General features: G+C 41.5%; 1 protein-coding gene and 1 long non-coding RNA gene across 8 annotated transcripts in view; both read right to left on the bottom strand.

Moving 5' to 3' along the window:
• Positions 1 to 9634, bottom strand: part of LOC134879103 (DENN domain-containing protein 5B-like) — a 52614-nt gene extending 42980 nt beyond the window's left edge. The window contains exon 1 of one of the 2 annotated variants that reach the window (XM_063905425.1): positions 9246 to 9634. In XM_063905425.1, the coding sequence (XP_063761495.1) occupies positions 9246 to 9354 (109 nt within the window). In that variant the 5' untranslated portion in view covers positions 9355 to 9634. The remainder of the gene's footprint in view (positions 1 to 9245) is intronic. The other variant, XM_063905424.1, reaches the window with a different exon arrangement.
• Positions 9635 to 10676: 1042 nt separating this feature from the next.
• Positions 10677 to 26225, bottom strand: LOC134879345 (uncharacterized). Of its 6 annotated transcripts, none has more exons than XR_010167830.1 (6): positions 25989 to 26225; positions 24641 to 24735; positions 16465 to 17380; positions 13366 to 16200; positions 13205 to 13267; positions 10677 to 13055 (listed from the first exon to the last, which is right to left on the bottom strand). It is a non-coding gene; the product is annotated as an uncharacterized LOC134879345 (long non-coding RNA). The 6 variants fall into 6 exon arrangements; XR_010167827.1 differs by having other exon boundaries at positions 24414 to 24735; XR_010167828.1 differs by lacking the exon at positions 25989 to 26225 and adding an exon at positions 18273 to 22330 and having other exon boundaries at positions 24414 to 25976.
• Positions 26226 to 26263: the final 38 nt, after the last annotated feature.

The following is a 26263-nucleotide window of genomic DNA, read 5'->3' on the forward strand; positions in this document are numbered from 1 at the left end:
CAGTTATGTAAGGAGATAAACCGTCTGCCTGACATAGCGCCGCGCTTCACACTCACAATGATGATGTCTATTGGAGCTGCCGTCAACTGTGTGTGTGTGTGTGTGTGACCAGGGACTAGGAGGTATTATATTCCAGAATCGCATTAGGCAATCAATGCAAATTAATTCAGACTCATTAATCACAGCTGTCTCGGTTGTGGTTAGAACTTGGCAACCTGTTTCCCCAGGTCACCGCCTTCCTCCATCTCCCTTTTTCTCTGCGGACCAAATTCTCTTCAATGCTTGATTACGTCAGCATGGCCTGTGTACAGACTCGTATGTAAACATTCAGAGCATAGAGTGTACCATCACACAATCACTGCAAACACAAACACTATTGATCCGCCAGAGTAAACACAAGTCAGTCTTTGCACTTATTGGAAGGGCAGCTGGAAAAGGGCTAAGGTAAAAATAAAGGGAATAAGATGACAATATGGTTGGTATAATGCAGTGTTTATTTTTTTAGATCTATGGAACATGTAGAAATACCCAGGGCTTTTATTGAAAATATTATATCTTTGACTGCAACCTCATTGACAGGTTAACGTCCAAGTTAAGTAAATCCTGTTGATTAACCCACAATGTGATATTCTTGAATCTCTAGTCCTTCACTTTCAGGTTACAGCTTTCAAAGGCAAGATTTCCACAAGTGTTCTAAAGAAAGTTAAAAGTTCACGTCCAATAAAATATGTTGGGAGTGGGAAATACACCAATCATTGGTTTAGGTTTGGAACAAGGGATATAAGAAGGAGAGAATCCTTATATCAAAGAAGCTACAACAAGGGTTGCTTCAAAAATCATCTGCTTTGTTAATGTTGACATTAAAGGGACTCTGTTCATCTTTTCTCTTTATGCCCTTTAAAGGCATCATTTCAACACTTGCTATGTTTATTCTCCATTAAAAATCGAATATGAAATGCTTCCGAAAATGCATTATTGTCATAAAACTGTTTTAATGCACACCTCATGAAATATTCTGAGGAATTTTACGACCCAGTCCATCAAAAGGCTATCACAGTGGATGGCCAAGGGGAGTGCAGATGTTGCACATTACGGACATTAAAGAGCTGCCCATCCATCTACAAGAGAGGAGCAGCCCAGTGTGGTCCGGCTATCAAAGGAAACGTACTGGACTCTAACATAGCGTGTCCCAGCACTGAGATAATGCTGGTTCGCTCACTGGGAACCTTCATAATAAAGGATATTTATCAATCATATACCTTTTGCATTTAAAAAGGGATATTAGGACCACAGTGGTTCAGGATTCAGATGGAAATATCTACATTTTGTTACACAATTTAGATGTGGACTTTTCCTGGTGTCGTAAGCCACAGAGCTACATCTAAGGGATACTCATTTCTGAGCTTTTTACGGCCAAGAAGTCAAGAACAATACTAGCTACAGGGAAAATGTCAGGGACATTTCCAAATAAACACTTGAGTTCCTGGGGGACACGGTTTGACATTCGAAGATAGCACCATGGGGAAACTCAAGGCTTGGTTCCTCAGGACTGAGTGGATGACCTTTACATGCTAAACTGGGTAGTATACGAACACTGGGACATGTTCTTCATATGAGGCAACCATCTCGCTTTTTATAGTGCAAGTGCGACCCTAACCCCTAACCCGCAAGTCCAGGCTTCATGGACCACTGCAGAGCCTGACCCTCTTCTGCCACTTAGAAAGTTAAAAAGATTGGCTGAATTAAGGGACTCAGAATTCTTTGACAGATTCTTTGATATTTTTCCGACAAACACCATTGAAGCCTAAAATCTGGGGGCTCACTCGTGCTCTTTAAACATTGCTGGTGGACACATTCAATGTAAATTAACTCATTTACAAGGGTTTTCACTAAGTACAATAAAGAAAAGATGGACCCAAGAACAGTAAAGTTCAGTGTCCATGTTCAAGTCCATCTAAAACCAATTGTGGGCCTTTCCAGTGAACCAAAACAACAACCCCCAACTCCCTCTGCTCTTTTGTCTCCTTCTTCTCCCATGGAGACAGAACATATGGAGCTGAGGGTCAGAGGTCGCTCTGAGGGGGGGGGCTGTGAAATGGCTCCCCATGCCTCCTAAGATCAACTGCTCACTTTGCTGTTGGAGACGGAGAGGCATCTGCAAAGGGATGGGACCAGTCAGCAACAGCTAGCAGTATCCTCGGAGGTCGTGAGGTCCTGCTGTCTCCCAGAGGCAGATCATCCATCATTACTACTCCCCCCACCCCCACCCCCGGTCCTTGAAGGTTGGCTAGCAGCACATGGCAGTCTCTCCTACACTGTATGAGTGTTGAATGAGAGCACAGATCCCTGACACTCAACATGTGAGGCAGACGACAGGCAGGTGCACAGCTCTTCAACTACAACCAACAATTTGCACTGGAGGTGTATCATTTGTCATCAGCACGGAGGGGTTGATTCCTGCTCCAAACCTACACACTACCTGGAATATGTTTCCAACCTCAGGAAATGCTGGGATTTTGCCTATAATCACTACTGTAGGTTTTTGGTCAGGTCTGCTTCATATCGTCAGAATCTGCCACTACCTTCTAATGACAAAATAAAAAATAGGACTGTCTCAAACACAGACAATACAAAAGGCATGCCGATTTCACCCAGCAATTAGCCAGGTGAGCAGTGGTGTAACATAAGCAGGGTTTAAGGCTTTGTGTACATCTCCCCTTCATTCTTTACACGACTACATTCCTTTTTTGGTTCAAAATTGACTACTCCATCACTGCGGTTAGTTTACAACTATCCCTATTTTTAGGATATAAAACATTAGACTTTCCCCCACGTGGCCTTTTGGAATAAGTATGAAACTTGCCTGCATTTATATATTGTTGGACAATCTTTTAAAGCTTGTTTAGTCCAACCAAGCGTCCAAATTTGAAGATGCTCAACCTATTATGAAAACAAAACAGATTAAAGTAGACCGGATTGTTTTTATTTGACTGTACTGGCTTCTTTCTTTCAAACGTAGAGGCCTGAACTCCACTTAATGGGAGCCTTTTCCTTTTCCGAAAATTGGGAGAAGAAATCATTACTTTGCGAGTGAGACCGAAACATCAAGAGCCATTAAGAAGCTGACCTCTAGTTGAGCGGCTGAAGAAAAAACAATAGTAGGCCTCTGGTCAAACAATGCAGAAGAGAGCGGAGACATGGCTAAAAACATGAACCAGTGTGTGTGTGTGTGTGTGTGTGTGTGTGTGTGTGTGTGTGTGTGTGTGTGTGTGTGTGTGTGTGTGTGTGTGTGTGTGTGTGTGTGTGTGTGTGTGTGTGTGTGTGTGTGTGTGTGTGTGTGTGTGTGTGTGTGTGTGACATTATAGCGCTGCGTTCAGTGTAGCCCGGAGGAACTGTCTGAACGGATTACGTTAACAGGCTTAACGGCAGCCTGGCCGGGCTAACAGCGCACGAGGCGACGAGCTGAGGACGAAATGCAGAGAGGTGGACAAAATCACTACAGGGGGAAGAGAAGAGGAAGGGACTGATGAGCCATGACAGAAAGCAAAGAAGAAAGAAAGAAGTAGATGTAAAAATCTATCGCAGTAGTGAATACATTATAAAGTCACAATACTCGTTAAATTCATCCCTTACAATAAAACAAGCATACAGAGGTTAGCTGGTTGTTTTAATGAGCTATCGGAATTGGTCCTGCCATATACCATTATCTGGCTTTGACAACAGGGGCATGCGTCGTTCTTGTTTGCCGCTGTCATCATGAGCATACGTCAGTGGGCAGTGTCAGCGTGCAGCCTTTGTGCTGACTGACTCCCAGGCCGGTCTGTGTGTGTGGACAGATGGTCCGGGCCAGAGGGGGAGCTTTAGCCGCTCAAATCTCTTTGTGCAGCCTGAGGACACTCCCACCTCCGCCCCGGCCTGCACACCTCCGAGCTCCAGTGGTCTTTAAAGCTGCACTGGCTAACCTGCCAGCTCCCAGTGGCAGCAAGGGAGCCCTTTGAACCAACTGAATATCAATAGGCAGGAACAGGATTAGACTTCTTCTCCTGACAGAGAGTCTGGTCAGCTTCATACAGGTGTGTTCTTGGGTTACGCAAATGAATGTCACAGGTTAGGGCATGTTTTACTAGCATAGTCCTTTCACCTTCGTACAGCATCGTCGCATCAGAGTTCATGTCGTTACACGTCAGTCTAATGCCTAAATGAGTCACTTTGACATAAAAGTCAGTGAGTAATATTTCTTGTGATTGCCCTCAGAGTAACGGCTGCGGCAACAGGAGGTAAGACGTATTACAAACTAATAAAATAAAGAAAATAGAGCCCTAATACTCTCATATGATTGGGCACTGCTAGATTGTTGGCACACATCCGTCGTTCCAACAGTGGTTATCAATTAAGGGTTTAAAAAGGTCTTTTTTTCAAGCTTTGGCATTGATAAAAGTCCTGCACCATCACTGTACCGGTCGTCAACAATGCACTTTCAAAATTGTCCAATCCCTTCGATGGATGTTTAGTGCTTGATGTAGTTCTCAGTCGAACATGGACCTTAACTTTACAATTACGTATCTTTGAAGTAGCCATTAAAATAGACATGCTGTAAGAAGAGAGGAAAACCGTTTCTGCTCTAAAGAGGGTTATTGGCACCTGGCTAGGAAGTGGAGCTGGTTGTAAATCCCTGTGCTTTAACCAGTTCTCACTGAGGTGACATCAACTCATTAACAGTTATAACCAAAGACAAACAGGGGATAAGAAACTGGATAAAAAAGCCTGTCTTATTCAGTGTGTGAGGATTGCTGCTGTGGGAGAGCGGTGGGTGACACTCAGGTGAGAGGAGTGAGAGGTGTTAAGCATGGAGACAGAGGATGACATGAAAGGGAAAGAGAGAAGGCTGTAGAGGAGGATAAAGACGATGAAGAAGAGGAGGAGGAGGAGGAGGAGGAGGTTCCGTGCTGCTTGAGCCAAATGTGAAGTGAATCAGAATCAGAAATACTTTACTAATCCCAAACTGGGAAAACATTTCAAGTGCGGACAGGTGCTGACAGGTTGAACACCTGACAGCCGGGGTCATCTGAGAGCTGAAACTGAGAATCTGTTCCAACGTCTGTGTGTTCATGCATGCATCAGAAGTGAAACATGCAAACAAACGTGCCCTACGATGTGACTGCACTCATTTCAGTGGTTCTTGTTCTCTGTTCTTCTTTAAACAGAGATCATGTTGATAAATGTGCGATATGTTGCCCTTTAAAGGGTTAATTTAGTGTGGCCAATTCCCTCATTCTTTATTGATTACTGGAGGATCAATTGATTAGCTGACTGACGGATAATATATTGCCAGCTATTTAGATGATTGATTAGAGACTCGAGTCATTCATAATGCTAAAATGTCAATTTTTCACAAGCTCTAGCTGAGGGTTTTCTAGTATTGTATCTGAAACATTGTTGTGTTTTGTGTTAGGGAAACCCTGACGGCCATTTCTCACAATTTTTCTGAAATTATGTGGCAAAACATTTAAGAAAACGCATGAAATCAATAAATAAAAGGCTTTTATATTTTATTTATAAAGTGGTACACACCTCGCATATCCCCTTCTACAACATTACACATCTCCCCAAATTAGCTGCTCTTCCCTCCTCTCACCTTTCCCCTCCACAATGCTGCTGACCCCTAATGCATCTGGTGTTAGAATGCAGGGACTATTTCAGGCTCTGTGTGCCAGCCAGGGGGTATTTATACCACTGATGCTTAATGGCATGGTATGGGGTTGGGTGTCTGGGAATGGACTGATAAAGTGGCACGATACGGGAGGAATTAAAAGAAGCGGATTAGCATTCCAGCCTGGGACCAAAGAGCTCAGGATCTATAACAGGGTGTAAGTTGAAATCAATAGTTAAACACTGCAGGATCTGGAGGAGACACACACAGACGGGGAGAGAAACACAGTGTAAACCCTGGCTCAGCCCGAGGCAGGTCTACAGGAAGTCTAGCCCTCTGACTGGAACAATGGGATGAGGAAAATAAGGCTACAGTGCCACACAAAGAGCAGGGAGGAGGGGAATCACAGCCTAAAATAAGCAAAGGCATACAACACTGCTTAATGTGGGTCACTGCAATGATGGCTGCCTCAAACTGAGGGCACAGGAATATCTGGGGGTGCTGAGATGTTTCCAAATGTAAGATTGATAGAGAGCCAACGGCAACATGTTGATAGTATCAATCATGGCGGCGTTAGTGTCGTCCGGATGACGGTGCGTCAAGGGGGAGGACAGCAACAGGCCTGATCAGAATTGTAAATGATCTCCAGTGAAGTGTAGAAGCGTGATGGCACACGACAAAGAAATGGGGGTGGGCAGCTTTGAGGAGGAATGGACGGGAGGGGGATGTATTGCTCTACTTCATTTATGTTCACTTGAGACAAAAAGTGGAATCCATGCTCACACTGGTATTGTGTGTCAGTCTTTTTCTTAGCGTGTACATAGATCAGCTGATGTGATAGTCTACGTTTCTTGTGTTGGTTTCCTGTTGCCTGCTGAGCAAAACCCGTCAGTGAATGTGCTACACATCAGATAAGTCGTACAGGCTGCATTGCAAATAGGACAGTGGTGTCCTCCAACGTGCCTTCTGATGGCATCACTTTGGGGGCTTACATAAAAAGCCTGCAGGGGTTCAGCACGGTGGATTTGCACAGGGTTCATTCTGCAGAAAAAAAAGGCACAATAGGTTCTAATGTGTAGAATAATAATCGTCCCAATCAACCATCACTTATATCCTTCTCAAAGTCAATGCCAGTGTTTGAATTTGCATAGTATCTGAATATGGCTACACCCACTGGAAAGCACCCTGAAGGCCCTGACTCCCCATCCAAATAACAATCGCTGGTAAATGTTGGGCCGTCTGCCAGTTGAGTTTTTAATGTGTGTCCCGCAACGTCTCGCACTATTCAGTCAATGTTCTGATGCTGATTTAAGATGGCAGAGACTGTCTGCAAAACAAATCACTGATTGGCTTGAGTCGATTAGTGAACAAGTAGAAAAACAGACATCAAGAAAACAAAAAACAACTCAAGTCGAGCGGGCACACAACGAGGCTCTTTTCATGTTTCATCTTTCTCTGATCTGGAAGTAAGTGCTGAGCGGGAGGGTGTGAAAAGTATTGGTTAATTGCCTTGTACGTGATTTTTCTTCGTTTTTTGTTCTGCTTCCCAACAGGAGCTGTGTCAAGCCAATCAGCCGAGTCCGTAAACCATACCACTGAAAATGTGGGAGATGCGTGTGTTGGTAACAGTTGTTTTGGAAACTCCCGGGCAAACAGAAATCCTTTTAGTGTCACACCAATAGCAGCATAGATTGCAGTTATTCTGTGTTCAGCAAAACATAAAGAAATAAAAATCACAGGGAAGAATTGTTGAAAAATGTCACAGGTGGCAGAGCTGCAAAATGATTCATACAAGAAGCTAATGATGTCTGACAAGAACACCCCCAGGCCACCTCAAAGATGTGTCCCGTCACATGATCAAATCAACAACCGTGACATCATCAACACAACCAGTCCTTCATAGAAACTGTATGTTGGGTGGATCATTTTTATTTCTCACCCAACAAGACCTGTCCATAGATAATTCAAATGTTGAGTTTAATCTAGAGTTCCAACACACAGTAGTAGTAGTGAAACAGAAAATATGTTATTTCTATTATAGATAATTGAGAACAAGTCCACATTCTCTGACTCTTGTTCAATAGTCATTTCATTTGGGGGGGGGGATTTTGGACTCTTGGTTGGACAAAACAAGGCACTTTAAGAGGTCACATTTGATACTAATCATTTGTTAAGGCCCTAATCTGACCCCATCCCTGACTATGATCTTGTTCCAGTTAAACCACACACAGAGCAGATGATCAGCAAGTTGTAGTGATTAGTGTTAACAGTGCGGCAAATGGATTTAATATGGTGGAGCCTTATCAGTGTCTCCTCAGAGACTTGCTACAGCCTGAAGGACACACACACACACACACACACACACACACACACACACACACACACACACACACACACACACACACACACACACACACACACACACACACACACACACACACACACACACACACACACACACACACACACACACACACACACACACACACACACACACACACACACACACACACTAACATAAAGTCCACTTCAAATCAGCTTTTTAAAAAGGGCCAATCACAGCTTGCTTTCAACACTCACAGACTTTACTATTGTGAACTTTGGCCCAGAGATTCAGTTACAAACTTGACTGAGGCAACACCAAAGCAACAAAGTCTTCAGCTTATCCTACATCCACAAGGTGAAGCTCGTCAAAAAAACTACACATTATGCTAATGTGAATAGGAAGGTAACCCAGCCAATGAGAGAGGTGTCAGACCAAACCACAGCTGTACTGGCATGAGGAGAGGAACATGTCCTGGTCGCTATGAATAAACAACAACAGCAGTCATTATATCAAACACAGTTATACATCAAAGCTCTAAATGTGCAACATCATGAATAAACACTACTTTCTGTTCCACTTGTGTTACTAAAATCATTCTCCTGCTGTAGAAACAGCATTACCACATATAACCACTCTTGCCTTTAATGCAACTCAGCTTTCGCTTATTTCAAAACACAAATAAACAGGTGAACACTAATGAAAGGACACTCTTATTTTGAAAAACTAAGATTGAGTAGAGTTTATTTCCTTATCAAAGTTCATGAAAATGGCTTGAAAAGGTAGAAAGCGCCTCCGTTTTTTTCAGGAGATTACACTTCGGACCCAAGATAATATCAACTTGACTTTTATTTGGGGGGAAACACTGAGTAAAAACCACAGTAGTCTACAGTTATGAACACTGACGTGTTTAAAGCAGAGCACATGAAACCTATATCAGATGATAAACTTTAGAAAAGATACTTAGCCCTCTCAGTCTTCATCCTTTCATTGTGTGCAGAGCTTCGCTACAGAGCAGCTGTAAACCATGAGCCATTAACTGGGCATTTGAGCGTTTATAGTGTAAAAGGTGCTAATTAAGGTGATGACTTACAGCTTTGTCAGTTTAGGTTGCAAACCGTGGTGTGGTTTATATCATATTGTAGCATTGCACTGCATAATACGCATGTTTTAAGGGATCATTGTAGTCAACAATGTTTATGTAATGTGCTGAGCTTGAGTTGTGCATGCTTTTTCCCACAAATAACATGACATAGAACAGAGACCTCTTACCTGCTAGTTCGTCTGGTTCAAGTCCAGTTTCTGTGTCTATCCCACAAACAACAAAGTAGTGTGCGAAGCGGCAGGACGCCGAGCCGGACACCGAGAAGCTGCCACTCATCCTGGCTTCGGTGTGCAGCGATACCCGCTACTAGTTTTCCAAGATGTCACACATCTCCGGGAAAGAAAGGAAACGCTGGATAAAACGCTGGATACGGGGACACGGTTTCGGCTACTAGTTGCAAGAACAAGCAGTTTATACCGAAGTTGCTTTTAAATGTTGTTCCTCCTGAATCGCTTCAGTGGAGCTCGCGGATACACAACCGCCCGTGTCTGACCAGAGAACGTTAATGTGAGCCTCCGCCTCCTGGAGCTCGGGAGAGTCGCAAGGCAGGGCGGGATATTCAAACCTAGTCCTGCATTCTGTCTGCTCACCAAAACAAGGGGCCAACTGGGCTTCTTTCTTCTAATGCTATAACAAAAGCTGATCATTTGCCTCTGCAGCTGTCCAAGTTATCGACGTCTGTCACTAAATCTTATTTCACTAATAGGTGTCTGCTACTTTAGTACACATCTACATTTGTGTTGCTGCAGAATTTTTTGTAAAGCATTTGAATTCATCCAGAATTTTTCATTACATGTATTTTCCACTGTAGATATTTTTATATTTGCTGTTTATTTGTATTTATTTTTTTATTATGTTTATTCCAGATTTTCCCAATTTGGGATCAATAAAGTATCTATCTATCTATCTATAATCACAGCTGCGGCAACATTACACAGATATTATTTACCTGCAGTCCTGTGCCTCTTGTTTTATGTCCATCATGCTTTGTTTATAGGGACTTTGGAGAATACAATTATGTCTTGTGTCTTTAGCAGGCTTTAGCCAGGGACGTAGCAATTCCAAATTGGGGCCCAAATCAGAGATCCAGCTAAACTCCATTAAAACAATTGGTTTTAAATAATTGATTATATCTGTATAATTTATAAATATGTATAAAGCAATATGAAAAATCCTAAATGTTCGTATTACCACGCTGTTGATGTACACTATGACACAACATTTCGGAGATTGCTTGCTGTTATGAATGTATATTTTGGATCAAAGTGAAATCAAATGTATATATTACCCAAAATGTGTCTTTAGATGTCTTTCGATCCCACATATGTGCATGCTGATTTTCATTTTCATGAATGTGCTTCATATTTTAAACATCAGCTGATCTAAGTTCAGTTTAAATTGATTCCCCTTAGAGATCAAATTATTTTTCATTTAAAAGGAAATGCATAATTGATCTAGTTTGCCATTTTCAAGTTACCTAATTATGTTTTCTGGTTGGTTAAGAGCTAACAAAAACTTCGGGAAATGTACTTAACAGCATAGAAGTTAAAGAAGCAGTCATTATAGAAGGACCATAAAGAAGGACCAAGACCACCAGACTCAGAGACAGTTTTATACCACAGGCTATAAGACTGCTGAACTCCTGAGCTCTGTGAATGTCTACTCACATCTGTTTATAGTACATACATACATACATACATACATACATACATACATACATACATACATACATACATACATACATACATACATACATACATACATACATACATACATACATACAATACACATCTGCCATACATATCTGTTTATAGTACACATATCTATATATTATACATATCTGCCATATACATCTGTTATACGTAATATATGCATCTGCCCATACCTCCTCATTCAACAGTGTAAAGTATTTAAATACTCTCAATGTATTCCACATATGTATATATTTCACATCCTCAAATCTTTATTGTTGTTATTCTAAATATTCTTCTCTCTTTTTGCACTATTTTATTTATCTTATTTGCACCATGTATGTTGAGTTGTTAGAGGAGCATGGGACATAACATTTTCATTGCCAACATATACGTTGTATATGCTGTGCATATGACCAATAAAACCTTGAAAGTTATCCATTATTTCATACCTACCTTTACTTTGAATTTAAGGTAGAATTTAGGAGTCATGTATATATTAGGATCGTGATATGGTACTTATTAATTAACCCTTTAGTCTCCTCAATTCATGCCTTAATATCTTAACATTCGTGGACAAAAGCTGATAAATCAACAAGTCACCATCATAGACTGTATATGGTCACGATGTCTTTATAATTTAACATAGCTTCTCCCAATGCTGGTCCTCGTCATATAAACCAATGGGCACTGGTGCAGTTTATTCAGTATATAAAACAATGTCTCCCTCTAGTGTCGAAATTGAAGTGGTACGAGACCAACACATGTTCATTTAAAAAAGGTCCCCTATTATGCAAAAGGCATTTTTTAATGTCTTTAATACATATATGTATCCCCTGTGTGTTAAGAGACTCAAAAAGTGTCATTTAATGAATAGGGGGACTTTTTTAAATAAACATGTTTATGCGCTCGTCTCGTACCACTTCAATTTCGACACTAGAGGGAGACATTGTTTTATGTACTGAACAAACTGCCCATTGGTTTATATGATGAAGACCAGCATTGGGAGAAGCTATGTTAAAATAAGAAGTACTTTTTTAACGCTTGATGTGGCTTGTAATCACGGCAGCGTTTAACTGAGTATCTGCCGGTAGACACCCTTCTCTTCGCAGAGCTCCCCGCTTTCCTGCAGACGCTGAAAAGGGGCGCGGCCAGCAGCAGCTCATTTTCATTTGAAGGCACAGACGACAGAGCAACAACAAGCAGGACTTTTGTAACGGGGCTGAAATAGACTGGGTGATGGTTTGGCATCTCCAGCAAAACACTGAAGGGACATGATTTTTAAGACTTTTAAACATTTTATACAGTAAAGTAAAAAAAGAAGATGGAACATTGACCACAGGAATAGTGTTAACAAAAATGTACAATATATACAAATATCTGTATCAAGTTTCAATTTCAGACAGCATTTTGAGAAACAAAATGTACAAACAATGCTGAATTCACATGCAACTTAAGTTAGCCAGTAACGATAACATCTAACATGCAAACAAAAATATATTTACAGTTCTCACATTGTTTTATATACTGAACAAACTGCCTCGGTGCCCATTGGTTTATATGATGAAGACCAGCATTGGGAGAAGCTATGTTAAAATAAGAAGTACTTTTTTAATGCTTGATGTGGCTTGTAATCACGGCAGCGTTTAACTGAGTATCTGCCGGTAGACACCCTTCTCTTCGCAGAGCTCCCCGCTTTCCTGCAGACCCTGAAAAGGGGCGTGGCCAGCAGCAGCTCATTTGCATTTGAAGGCACAGACGACAGAGCAACAACAAGCAGGACTTTTGTAACGGGGCCGAAATAAAGGGGTATAAGAAATCCTACACTGGGTGATGGTTTGGCATCTCCAGCAAAACACTGAAGAGACATGATTTTTAAGACTTTTAAACATTTTATACAGTAAAGTAAAAAAAGAAGATGGAACATTGACAACAGGAATAGTGTTAACAAAAATGTACAATATATACAAATATCTGTATAGAGTTTCAATTTCAGACAGCATTTTGAGAAACAAAATGTACAAACAATGCTGAATTCACATGCAACTTAAGTTAGCCAGTAACGATAACATCTAACATGCAAACAAAAATATATTTACAGTTCTCACACTGAATAAAAAATATACGGCTTAAAATATGGAATATAATGTGAAAATGAATAGATTGTGTCCAGTCGGCCATCTGTTCCTTAGGAAGTGAGAGAAACTTGATATGGATTTGTAGACACTGTCAAATCTTTCTCACTGATTGATCCTTGGAATCACAGCTTTGTCTTCCTGCCAAAACCTACAATGAAAACATGCAGGTACAAAAGAGGGGGGGGGGGGTGGAAGGGTTACACCAGTACCACAGGAACCAGAAACCCCAATGAAATTGCATTGTGCATTGGTTGGCTGTAAGACAGAGCAAGCCATGTTAGAATTTTTAAGTAATACCTTGTATTGTTGGTGTCACCGGTGGCTTCTCTGACCACTTGTAACCTTCACCCCCATAGTTGCCTATAGAAGGAATAACGATTAGGAACACACATTCTTATTGGACACACAAAATAACTCCACTACTATTAGACTCTTTTAAGGACAATCAAAAAACACACCTTGTTCCTTTGGGGAATCCCGGATCCTAGCCTTTGTCAACTGTACGGCATCCAACTTGGTCCTTTTCATTAGTGGGGTTGCAGACTTGGAGTTCTGCCTCCGTTTGGGTGCCCTGTTATGGTGAATGGGCAATGTCCCGGTTGTCAAGTCATCCTCCATCCCCGGGAGAGATTTTTTCACTTTGGGTTCTGGTTTCTTCTTCTGTCTTGGGATTGGGATAAATTCAGCCATTTCTTGTGTCAACCGTTTCCTTGCTGATGGTGCAATGGTTGCAGAAGTTACTGAAGGCCCTTTTGTGGGATTGATAGGATGATTTATTGTAGAGCTGTTGTTCCAAGAGAGAGAGCGCTGTAGTTTTAACGAAGACATATCTCTGGGAGTCGATATGCTCGGTTTGAATGCGGGCTGTTGAGAACAAGCAGGTGTTCCTCCGGACAGAGACCCATTTCTTGAAATGGCTGAGCTTTGTCTGGCTTCAGAAAGTTTTCCACTTCCACTTAAAGAGGTGGATGTGCATTTCTGCTCAGGTAAGGAAAGCTGTCTTGAAATTGTTGTGGGTTTTGGTACATTAGCCTGCACGTTATTCTTTGTTGTATGTTCTCCACCTTTTGCACGTTTTGGTTTGGGCAAATGCAATTTATTTTTATCAACGGAGTCAGTCTTTTTGCTGGATGCTGTGGAATGCTTTGGAGTGCCATTCTTACCCCGTCTGTCTTTGGGACATTCTTCTAAAAGTCTATAGTGTTGATTAGGCTTCTCAACAACAAGGCGAGGAATCACAGATTTTGAAGTTGAGTCGGCCTTCTTGTTCAAAGAATGGGACTGCTTCTTTCTTTGATCCTTAGAAAACTGACTGTTTTTAGACTTTTCGTAAGCAATTCCACAAAGACTGCCCACAGTTTCATCATCAATGTCATCGGATTCGAGTATGCTTCTTGATTTGACCTTTTTGCGTCTTTTATTATTAACCTCTCCAGAATTTGAATCATGTCCGTTTGTCTTCTGTGGTGTATCAGGAAGCATTGACTGGTTTTGTGACTGTGATAGGTCTGCAGAAGACTGTCTGGTTTCTTGAGGAATTTCATCAGCAGGTCCACAATCACTCTCCACAGTTATAAAAACGGGTTTTTTCTGTTCAACAGACAATCTCTTTCTGCTTTGATCTTTGTAGTTTAGGTCATCATCATCGTCTATGTCAGAGTCGATGACAACTAAACTGTTGGTGGAGCCACGCAGCTGCCCATTAATTTCTCTGTCTCGGTCTGCGGATGTCTTTTCTTCTACAGTTTCACATGAGGAATAGTTGCTGTCCTCTGAGCTGGAAGAGAAAAACCGCTTCCTTTTTGGCTGCTGGTAGTTTTGTTTACATTCGTCTTCAGAGTCAGATTCAATGATTATAACATCGTTTAAAATATTCTGCCCATTGGTTGAGGGTTGAACATTTTTAGAACAATCTTTCTCGCCAGTCGTTGATGTACATATCAGTGTACAGCCAGACCCCGCCAAACTCCTGGTTTGACCTTGTTGGACATTTGTAACCTCATTGGCTTTGCCCTCAGGCACAGAAGCGTCTGTTTCCGAGGGCTCAGGAGCTACCTTCCTTTCCAACAACGTCCTGGGTACTGCTAAATATTTGTTTTCTGGTTTAGAGTAATTACAACTGTCATCAGTTTCACAGCTGTCTGAAGACCCTCTGCTGTTAAGTGTATGACCTTCTCCCTCAGAGTCCATTTTATGTTCAGCTTTGCCAATCAATGCCACCTGTATTTGCTTAAAATTTACAGCTTTGAAAAAGCTTTCAATTGTGTCAAACTCCTTCATTGGTGTATAATCAGAAGCTTGTACTGGTTTTGGAGATGGATTGTGGTTTAGATATGCATCACACTGTCTTTCTTGGTCCTCTGTTTCTCCACCATATAGCCCATCTTGTTCTTGAGGTTCAAACTCAAGGTCGGAAATGGTTATAGGTATGAATAACATATCATCATCATCCTCGTCCTCATCAAACGTATCTGTAACGTCTTCTTTCAAAGAAGGAGAAGGACTGCATAAAATAGAGTGGTATGTTTGTATCTCAGTCTCGAATTTAGGTACATAACCAGCACCTTTATGTTCAAATGGTGACAGCTTAATGTTGGGATCTGGTGTAGTTGAAGAGGTCTCTGCAGTCATATAATCAATATGGGGACTGTCCTCTTCCCTAATGTCTTCAGAAGCCGTTGGAAAGTTGAATTCCTTGTGCTCTGTGTTTGGTAGCTGGGAGTCATCATCTGAGATATCTTCGTATTGAGGCATGTTAACAAAGAGTGGTCTCTGACCCGCACTTTCTGATAGAGGGATGTGATTCTCAACTTCATTTTTGGGAATTGCTATGCATTTGGTTTGGTTTGTCTGAATTGACCACACATGATCAATACGAAGTGCATCAACAGGTGAACATAGCTTGTCAATGTTTTTCTTTGAATGTACATTCACGAGTGATTCTTGTCCAAAAGTTTGGTTTTCAGATACCACCGAGAGGTCGGTCATGTCTTGCAGTTTGTCCAACCCTATTAGCCCCACAGGTATTAGGGCCACTTTGCTGGTCTCCTTCTCCATGGTGTGTTTGGGAGCCCTAGAAACACCAGGCACTTGGCCTTTGTCATCAAAATGTGTTTTAATGATTAACCAGGGGGACTTGTGTTCTTCTGACAGGCTACTGTTGAACATTGAATTGGATTGCTTCTCTGTCATTTCTTCGAAGGTCATTCCAGGCACTGCTGCGGCTACCACTGGGCTCCCATCTTCATCCTTTGAGCAAGTCGCGGGAAGTATCTTCCGTTCACGTGGATGTTCTGTGGATGCAAAGAGATGAATGTTATCTTTATTCCAATTCCAATATTGACGCAGTATGACCTTTTCCAGCTCTGCAGTGCTCTCTACATTCTCAAACTAGGTCCTTCAGAGGAGATTTGGAGTGCTCAGGCCATCTTGTAAATACATATCATACCATTTGCTATGAAAAGTTTTATCATCGCTACCCAAAAACATTTTATATCCAGAGACATTTGAATACACAAGTTTGCGTGTTTTGAGTTTGACAGCAGATAATAGTGTACCTTTTGAATGTTTCTCTGACGCAGATGCAGAGCAATCATCGGTTCCTTTACACTTGGGCGGTAACACAGCAAATGCGTTGTTGCCCCTTGAACCCTCCTCTTCAAGTGCTGGTCCAACTGCAGCAGTGAACTCTTCACTTACAGCAACGCAGAGACTTTGCCTTCCCATGTCTTCATTGGCAGAGGCAGAGGTTTCGTGGGGATGGTAAAAAGAGTCAACCTTTGGTGAGATGGAGTCTGACCGCAGTGGATAGTCCCTGTTGTACAGCTTTTTAGAATATACATATTTTGTTATAGTCCAAAAAAAATTGACGCGTTTTGCAACAAAGTCATGTATTTCCTCATCTGAAGGGGGTTTCGATTCTCCAACTGGCAAGACTTTTTCTCTGCTGAGAGAGCGAGACCAGACTTGCTGCTGATGGGATGAGTTATAAACGGGTCGCCTGACAGATTCAGCAGAATTCCCCAAATAACTGATGTGTTGAGAAGAGACATGCGTTGATGAATAGATGCTGGCATTTCCGTCTCGGCTTATGTGGTTGTGACTGCCCCGGGAATAACCTGCACTATCCCCAGGTATAGGGTGCTGGAATCCAGTGTCAAGTATGCTCGACTGTGACTTTCGAGGGTAGTGGAGTCCCTCCAAATGTTGTTGGGACTGTGCGTAGCCTTGATGCAACTGAGTTGGGCCGTGTGCTACTTTAAGCTCTCCAGGATATCGAATGGTTCCCATGTTGTTTTTTATTCCATTTTTAGCGGGAACCACAGATGAAGGTGTTCCTTTAATGTCAAGAGGTGACTGGATAGTGCCAACGAAACTACACTGTTGGTTCTTAGAACATTCCCCTCCTCGGCTGTAGGGACATCTAGAGCACATTGCGTGTAGAGAAGTGATGTCTTCACTCACTTCTGAGGCCTAGGAAACAGAAGAAGGACAATTAGTGATTGGTTGGGGTCACATTCACTACAATATAAATCTTTTCTACTGAGGAATCCTAACCTAACCCCATCCCTCTCTTAGGAGACCCTGAACCCAAATGTTGGCCTTGCCTAGGAGGTGGGTCAAGGTACATTAGTATCCCAAAAATGACTGTGCTTCATTTGCCTGACCCTTCACTGTCACTGCTCCATTTTTCGCATTCAGGAGCATATCAAGCAAGATATTCATCTACCGGTTCTAGAGCTGCCCCTAATAATTTGAATAAACATTTGTCGGCAAAACAAAACTCGACACATTTTTCATTTGTCTATTAGTCAGACGAAAGCGGAAAAAAGGGATTTTGACAGGTCAGCCGGAAAACCCCTCTGACTTCTTTCAGAGCTGGGCCTGGTCATTAATTTCGAAGGGCAAAATCCAAAGTGCGGGATCTTTCTGCGCTAGTAAAGGACAAGCCCCACAAAGTTATATGTAAACTTTGCAGGCAAAAAGTGGCCTTCCACATTCATGCCATTGGGGCGCATCTTTCTGAATAACGGCTTAAATGTCCCCGGCAACGGGTGTTCCTTTATCATAAAGGAGAGGAAAACAGCATTACAAAAAAATAAAAACAGGAAACCCTGGTACTGCTGTGGATAACAGAAACACACTACAAATGGAGAAGCAAACGTCACCTTGGATTGGCAAGTCCAGCTATAAAGCCCTGCCAGATGGTTTCCTTGACAAGACCAATGTAATATACAAGTATTGTTAATGTGAAAGTTACACGCGGCGTACGTCAAGTCCAAAATATCAATTGCTGGCCAAGCCTAGTGCGGATTCACAAAATCAATTGCCTTGTGTTAAAAAGGTGCTGTAGAAATAAACTTGCCTTGCATTTGACAGGTAGCTAGTGAAGTATATCTTGTAGCGATGTTTGTGAAGATGATGAAGAAGTCTCAGGAGACACCAGCTTGTATATAATGAGGTTTATTACAACAGCATAGTATCATACACCAACGCGATGCGGGGTTCCCAGAGCCAATTGTGGAAGTCCCCCCGAACTCTCTTTGTGCATGCCATTTATAGAAGAAAATGTGTGTACATGCTCACCTGAGGTAATCATTAACAATGTGTGCCACCCTAAGGGAACATAGGTCCATTCATAGGGGCCCCCTGACATATGTCAGATGTTTGTTTTTTCCCCATATTCCTCTTACCCAACCTTTGTCCTCAGAGAGTATCTACCTTTGTATATCAGCCCAGATTTAATACACCACACTAGTCAATCACTGGGCTGATATAAATAAATCTCACATTGGTTTTGGTTGTTAACATGGTTCACCATATGTCCATGATGCAGTCGGCAGAGTAACGCTAAGGCGGAAGTGGGCGTGGTTCAATGGCTTGTGGGGACTCAATCATGTGATTAGCTTAAAATTAAGCAGACACCTGAATGGCTTCAGACACTCCCCTCTTTAAAAAAATGCATTTGTGAATCTTCAGGGGTGTCTCAAAAATCTACAAACAAATGCAAAAGATTCACACACACAAATGCAGAGGGATTCACACGCCCAAAACATTTTTACACAATTACATTTGTGAATCCTTACGTTTGCATTTCTTTATTTTAGACTGATCTGAGCCCATCCCTTTCTGGACCAATATTACCGTTACTATGACAGCCAAACATACTGGTGGGCATTACTGAATGCTCTGAAGCCAGAGCTGAGGCACCTTCGGACTGGGAACATTCAAGCTAAGTCAACAAGAGCATGTTGCAGGGACAAACCAAATCCAGGCAGTTTCCAAAAGGGGAGGTTACAACACAGTGTCAATCAAAGTGCTGATTATGTGTCTATCTTTAAATGCAAATTAACTACCAAACTCCATGTCCCACTTTCTGATGTTTGGTTGTTTGTTTTTTTAAACACAATGGTGCTCTAGGAGATTTGGGTGATAAGGTTGGCGGTTGTTACCTTTGTTGGTTACTTGCTAATGGTTGCACCATGTCTGAAGCGGCCATTATCAGACTCAAAGCTGAGTATTTGGGTTGCACCCATGAAAATTGTGCCCAATCTTCTCTGCCAATGTCAAACTGCTTTTTTTTGCTGTTGCTATTGACTCAGTGTGGGACTATTTCACCAAGAGATCCGCGATTTACTTTACTTAATAAACGGAGCGCTATCTTTTCCTCTCTCCCTCTACTGACAGCCCATCATGCTCAAGTCTTACTCTAAACGTATGTTTTGCTCCACTCACCGGTCCCCTCACAGCGGGCAGAGCTGCAGGTGATCAGGGGAAGCCGCGTACTTTCTAAACAGCCTACTATGATATTACTAAGGATGCACCGATTGAAAAAATGTTGGCCGATGCCGATGTTAAGTATAACAATTTTTGCCGATACCGATGGCCGATGTTTTACTTCTGTAAACTGTAATAGTAGCATCATGCAGACTCAGGCAGCCTATCTATTTAAAAGAGAGAATGGGGGATACGTGTGTGCATGTGTAAGACCGAGAGAGAGGTTGAGCGAGCCATAGTAAGTTTCTGGAAGTTAACGGGAGTAGCAGCAAGTATAACAAAGTCACAAATATAAACGACAGCGTCACAAGAACACTGAAGAATGGATTTAATTTACTGATCCTGCAGACACCCGCTACACGGGGCGGAAGACCTGCAGCATGCGCAGAGAATGACTTTGAAGTTACGGCAGACCCACAGTCACTGTTCTAATCCTTCAAAATGATGCCCTGACTTCAGATTTGGTCCGTCAGATTTAAAAACAACAACGCTAACACAACTTCTCCCGGTCACGTAGCAAAACAAACATTGGCGACTGCCATCGGTGATGTCACCTTATTTACCGATGGTGCATTCGGAGATGTTATAATAACGAACTTGCTCAACCCTTTAAACTGAAACCATTTTCAGACACTCTTGTTTTTCCTGGCAGAGAGTGGAAAAGAAATGTACATTAAAACATCGGCATCAGCCAAATTGTTATTCTTAACAATCGACCAGGAAATTTGGCATCGGTGCATCCCTACTTGATTTACAATATGTTCTCATTTGTTTTATCAGTACAGTTTAAGCTGAAGCTTGAAGTTGTGTGCCACTTTGGACTGGATGAAATATTTCAGGATAGCACTTTAAACACACTTGAAATGTTCTTGCTTACTTGGTTTTGAAACATAACATGCCATAGTCTCTTCATCGGGCACCATAACAGCAATGCTACTTTTCATTGCTGTTGCCGGCCACTGTAGCTAGCCTACTGGTGCACCCCCTCTCATCTCAGATGGCAGAGCACTAGTTGTTGCTGTAACATGCTACTTTGGGTTATCATGCTCACTCATCAAACATTTGTGTCAAGCTTTATGTTGGCATATTTCAACTGTGGATACACTTCAGACATGATGAAACTATCCCAAAGTCACATTTAACATTGGGCATTCCACACAAAATGTGAAGTTTGTGCACATAATATTAAAATGGCCGACTTCTGAGTTAGTGACTTACTAAATGTGTACCAAATTCTTAAATACTGGTAGCCACTACATGCAACTTAATGCGGCTGCTCTCGACTAAAGATGTTTCTAGTCGACCAATAGCCGTCAATTCATGCGGTAGAGTAATCTGATATATAATGATTTTAAAAAGTTTCAGGTTCAAAGGCTGATAAAGAACATTATTACGATAGCATGGTACATTGCGTGTCACATCAAAATAAAAATGTAACAATGAACCGCACAGAACTGTCTGCCCGTCAGCAGAAGCAGTCCACACAAGCGTCTCTGCTTTTTAACTGCTATGTTGTTAACCAACCATGCCATAGATCGACCCTGCAATTTCTGCATGGGAAAAAGAAAATGCATTAAAACTGTAAAATCATTTATAATACTCAGTCTTACTTAGAGGTCACCTATTATGCTTTTCCGGTTATATCCCGTCCTTTCGTGCGTTATCTAGCTTTTTCTGCATGTGAACGGTCTGCAAAGTCACAAACCCTCAAAGTTCACCCTGTAGTGAGTAAAACTCAAAAGCAGAAACGATGCGTCTATGCTGCCCTCGAATGCCTCGTTATAGATTTTTCTTTTTCCATTTTTTTCTTCCGGGGGCTAATGACATCACTAAATCTGGAGCTCGGCACATTGGCACGCCCATGGCTATAGACCAATAGGCCCACCCTCTGCCAACCGACCAGTTACTGTTGGAAGGCTGAAATGTCAAGGAAGTACTGTGCCCTGAAATGTGAGGGGAAATGTCATCTGTTTGCCTTACCGAAGGCAGTACCAAGAAAAATATTTGACTCCTGTAATGGAGTCAAATATTTGGAACAACAGACCTGTATGAAACAAGGTAGACAAATCAATAACTTGTTACTCAAACCGAGTTTTGATGACTCAGTTTACTGTACTGATTCAAAGCATTGGCCGCCTCTAACATCAGGAGAAATATTAAAAGCAAGCTAAATTGCTGTAGGTTCTGTTGGTTACACAGAGCAATTATGCAAGGTCTACTTAAGGTTAAAACATCCCGGTAACAGGCTTTTCGTAAAGATGTTGAAAACATGCCGAGTTGTCAATTAAGCTGTCTCCGATGGTGAATAAAGGAGAAAATGCACTCTTGGCCTTAACACACTCCTGTTCAGTCAACACCTTGGTGAGTTTTTTTTTTTACAAGTCTTTCAATGTCTGTGTAAAAAACAGTATTGCTCACACAACAATTTCCACAACATTTTCAATCTTTCTCTTCAAAAGACAGCATACTGGCCGCACAGCATGAATGAACACAGCTGGACAACAGGAAACCATTTGAGATGATCCCAGTTGCATTTCCAGTAATCACAAATCCATCCAAATCCCGGTTTGTTTTGATTCCAGTTGCACTGATGTCTTGACTTATCCAAAGCAAATGGTTCATCAAGTCTGCACATGTTGACTTGCTCTGTAGACATAACAATGACACATGGGTAATATAATTTACCAAACCTGATAAAGATGTAATCAATGTCTTGCCCCTCGTGCATATAAACATAATGAACCAGTTTTAACTGTTGGGCTCGGAAATCAAAAACAGAGCAGCCAATAAAATACATTATTTTGTGCAAAAATGTAAACAATGACACATAAAATATCGACTATTAAATACTTTTCTCCACAATTACCAGATAACAATAAAGGGACCATGTCTCCTTCCTACAAAAACAAATACAAGTGATCCAAATTTCTTTGCAAATAACATCCAACATAAAAAACAATTGCAGTATTTCTAACTTTACCCAACACGAGAACAGGTCATCGTAGTCAATATGGCATGCACTGAGGAATATATAGCTACTGTGGTGTATTAAATCTGGAGATATATCAGGGCAGATACTCCCTGAGGTCAGAGGAAGGTTGGGTGGAAGAAGAGTGAAAAACAACATCTGGAATACGTTAAAGATGCCCTAGGTCACCGAGTGGGGTATACAAAGTTAGGGCCTAGGTGGTATAGTAAATCAGTTCATATGCAGTTGTTTACTCCCTGAGGTCATAGAGAGTGCAGAGTGATGTGGTACGACAGGAGGTTGTAGAACAAACCTCTGGACTACGTCAGAAGACCTCCAGGGTTGAGTAAGACAAAGACTAACGTATATCACCTTATTTGGGTACACATCCTCATAGAACATCGCATGTTGACACACACCCACATTTCTCCTATAAAGTGTATGCACAAGCTGGTGTCTCCGGAGACTTCTTCATCATCTTCACAAACATCGTTATAAGATATACTTCACTTTGAACTACTATTTTACATTGACATGACAATCACAATAAGCTGCGCATATGTAAAGCTTTAGAAAGCAAGTCAAGGTTATGTATATAGCACCTTTCAACACAAAGCAATTCAAAGCGCTTTACAAAAATGTAGAAGCAGGAGATCTTATATTCAGGAAAGCAGTCAAAGATCAGTCAGAAGATAAAACAGAAGCATCGAAACGCAAAAGCAGTTCTCACAATTGTACTGGGTACTTGGGTAACAAGCAGCTGCCCCTCCCTTGCTGTTGTTCCCCTGCACAGTTCTTTCACATTCGTTTCCACACAAATAAGTTATTCATCACAGAACATCCAACAGCTGAAAATCCTACGTCACTGATCATATTGAACCGTAGTTTTGCACTGGAAAGATACAAGACTTGCATACACTCTCTGCCTTCACTGAGTAGTGTCAGAAGCTCTCACTGACTCTACGAATTTCCTCTTTCCTCTCTGCTCCAATTTTCCTTTGTTTTTAAATAACCTGTGTACTTTTCTTTGGCGAATGTGTCCTCTCAGCAGATTGTAGGCTAGACCTGCACACCGTACAGAAGCCTTGATGACAAGGATCACCATAAACTCGCATGAACGCACAGATGTAAATCATTTACTCGCATATTTACACACATCTTGTGTCCTTGAAGGATGTTTTTCTACTTTGTTTTGCCGGCTAAATGTATTGACTTCCTGCTACGTTGAATGTCGTGTCTATGTCCTGGGCATTTCGAAATAAAATGCAACGAAAAACGCGTTTACAGATCGAAGTTGTGGTGTATTAAATCTGGAGATATACTAAGGTGAATACTCTCTCAGGCCAGAGGAACGTTGGGTGGAAGAAAAGTGAACAACAACATCTGGAATACGTTAGGGTTCATTTAGGAACTGACCTAGGTCACCTTAGTGGGGCACGCAGGGGTATTGTTTACCTCAAGGGAGACACACACTTTAGGTGCGCACACTCTTTTTTCCTCTTTAAATGGCATGCACAAAGACTGTTCGGGGGACTTCCACAATTGGCTCTGGGGACCCCGCATCACCCGTGTTGGTGTCTGATACTATGCTGTTCTAATAAACCTTATTATATACAAGCTGGTGTCTCCGGAGACTTCTTCATCATCTTCACAAACATCGCTACAAGATATACTTCAGAATCATCATATTTTGTACATAGTTTGACTTCTTATCGTTTACCACATTCAAATACACGTGTCCTCTATCTTAACATTACTCACCCTATTCTCGTATTTTACCGCGTTTCTCAGCACTCCCAACGCTGCCTCCAAAGGATGCAAAAGTTTTCATGTAAAAATAAACACGTGATGACGTAATTTCGCACTAAAATATATCCCACGGTTGTTAAATATAATAAGACCGTGAGTCCGAAGTAGAAAGCCGGGCTGAATAACGCCTGAATTTGTAGTCCTCCTCAGTGTGCTCCACATTTCCTGGTAACCGTTACCTGTAATCTCGTGAAGTAAAGGGAGAGGGCGCCAACCAGCCACTTTATATGACGCAGAGCAAATGGTTCATCAAGTCTGCACATGTTGACTTGCTCTGTACACATAACAATGACACATGGGTAATATAATTTACCAAACCTGATAAAGATGTAATCAATGTCTTTCCCCTCGTGCATATAAACATAATGAACCAGTTTTAACTGTTGGGCTCGGAAATCAAAAACAGAGCAGCCAATAAAATACATTATTTTGTGCAAAAATGTAAACAATGACACATAAAATATCGACTATTAAATACTTTTCTCCACAATTACCAGATAACAATAAAGGGACCATGTCGCCTTCCTACAAAAACAAATACAAGTGATCCAAATTTCTTTGCAAATAACATCCAACATAAAAAACAATTGCAGTATTTCTAACTTTACCCAACACGAGAACAGGTCATCGTAGTCAATATGGCATGCACTGAGGAATATATAGCTTTCAACTACTACTTTTACATTGACATGACAATCACAATGTAAAGCTTTAGAAAGCAAGTAAAGGTTATGTATATAGCACCTTTCAACACAAAGCAATTCAAAGCGCTTTACAAAAATGTAGAAGCAGGAGATCTTATATTCAGGAAAGCAGTCAGAAAGATCAGTCAGAAGATAAAACAGAAGCATCGAAACGCAAAAGCAGTTCTCACAATTGTACTGGGTACTTGGGTAAAAAGCAGCTGCCCCTCCCTTGCTGTTGTTCCCCTGCACAGTTCTTTCACATTCGTTTCCACACAAATAAGTTATTCATCACAGAACATCCAACAGCTGAAAATCCTACGTCACTGATCATATTGAACCGTAGTTTTGCACTGGAAAGATACGCGACTTGCATACACTCTCTGCCTTCACTGAGAAGTGTCAGAAGCTCTCACTGACTCTCCGAATTTCCTCTTTCCTCTCTGCTCCAATTTCCCTTTGTTTTTAAATAACCTGTGTACTTTTCTTGGGCGAATGTGTCCTCTCAGCAGATTGTAGGCTAGACCTGCACACCGTACAGATGCCTTGATGACAAGGATCACCATAAACTCGCATGAACGCACAGATGTAAATCATTTACTCGCATATTTACACACATCTTGTGTCCTTGAAGGATGTTTTTCTACTTTGTTTTGCCGGCAAAGTGTATTGACTTCCTGCTACGTTGAATGTCGTGTCTATGTCCTGGGCATTTCGAAATAAAATGCAACGAAAAACGCATTTACAGATCGAAGTCATCATATTTTGTACATAGTTTAACTTCTTATCATTTACCACATTCAAATACACGTTCGAAGTGTGCCTCTGTCTTAACATTACTCACCCTATTCTCGTATTTTACCGCGTTTCTCAGCACTCCCAACGCTGCCTCCAAAGCCATGCAAAAGTAATTTTTCGTGTAAAAATAAACAAGTGATGACTTAATTTCGCACTAAAATAAATCACACGGTCGTTAAATATAATAAGACCGTGAGTCCGAAGTAGAAAGCAGGGCTGAATAACGCCTGAATTTGTAGTCCTCCTCAGTGTGCTCCACATCTCCTTGTAACTGTTACCTGTAATCTCGTGGTGAAGTGAAGGGAGAGGGCGCCAACCAGC

This window comes from Eleginops maclovinus, chromosome 17, assembly GCF_036324505.1.
Source record: "Eleginops maclovinus isolate JMC-PN-2008 ecotype Puerto Natales chromosome 17, JC_Emac_rtc_rv5, whole genome shotgun sequence".
Taxonomy (NCBI): domain Eukaryota; kingdom Metazoa; phylum Chordata; class Actinopteri; order Perciformes; family Eleginopidae; genus Eleginops; species Eleginops maclovinus.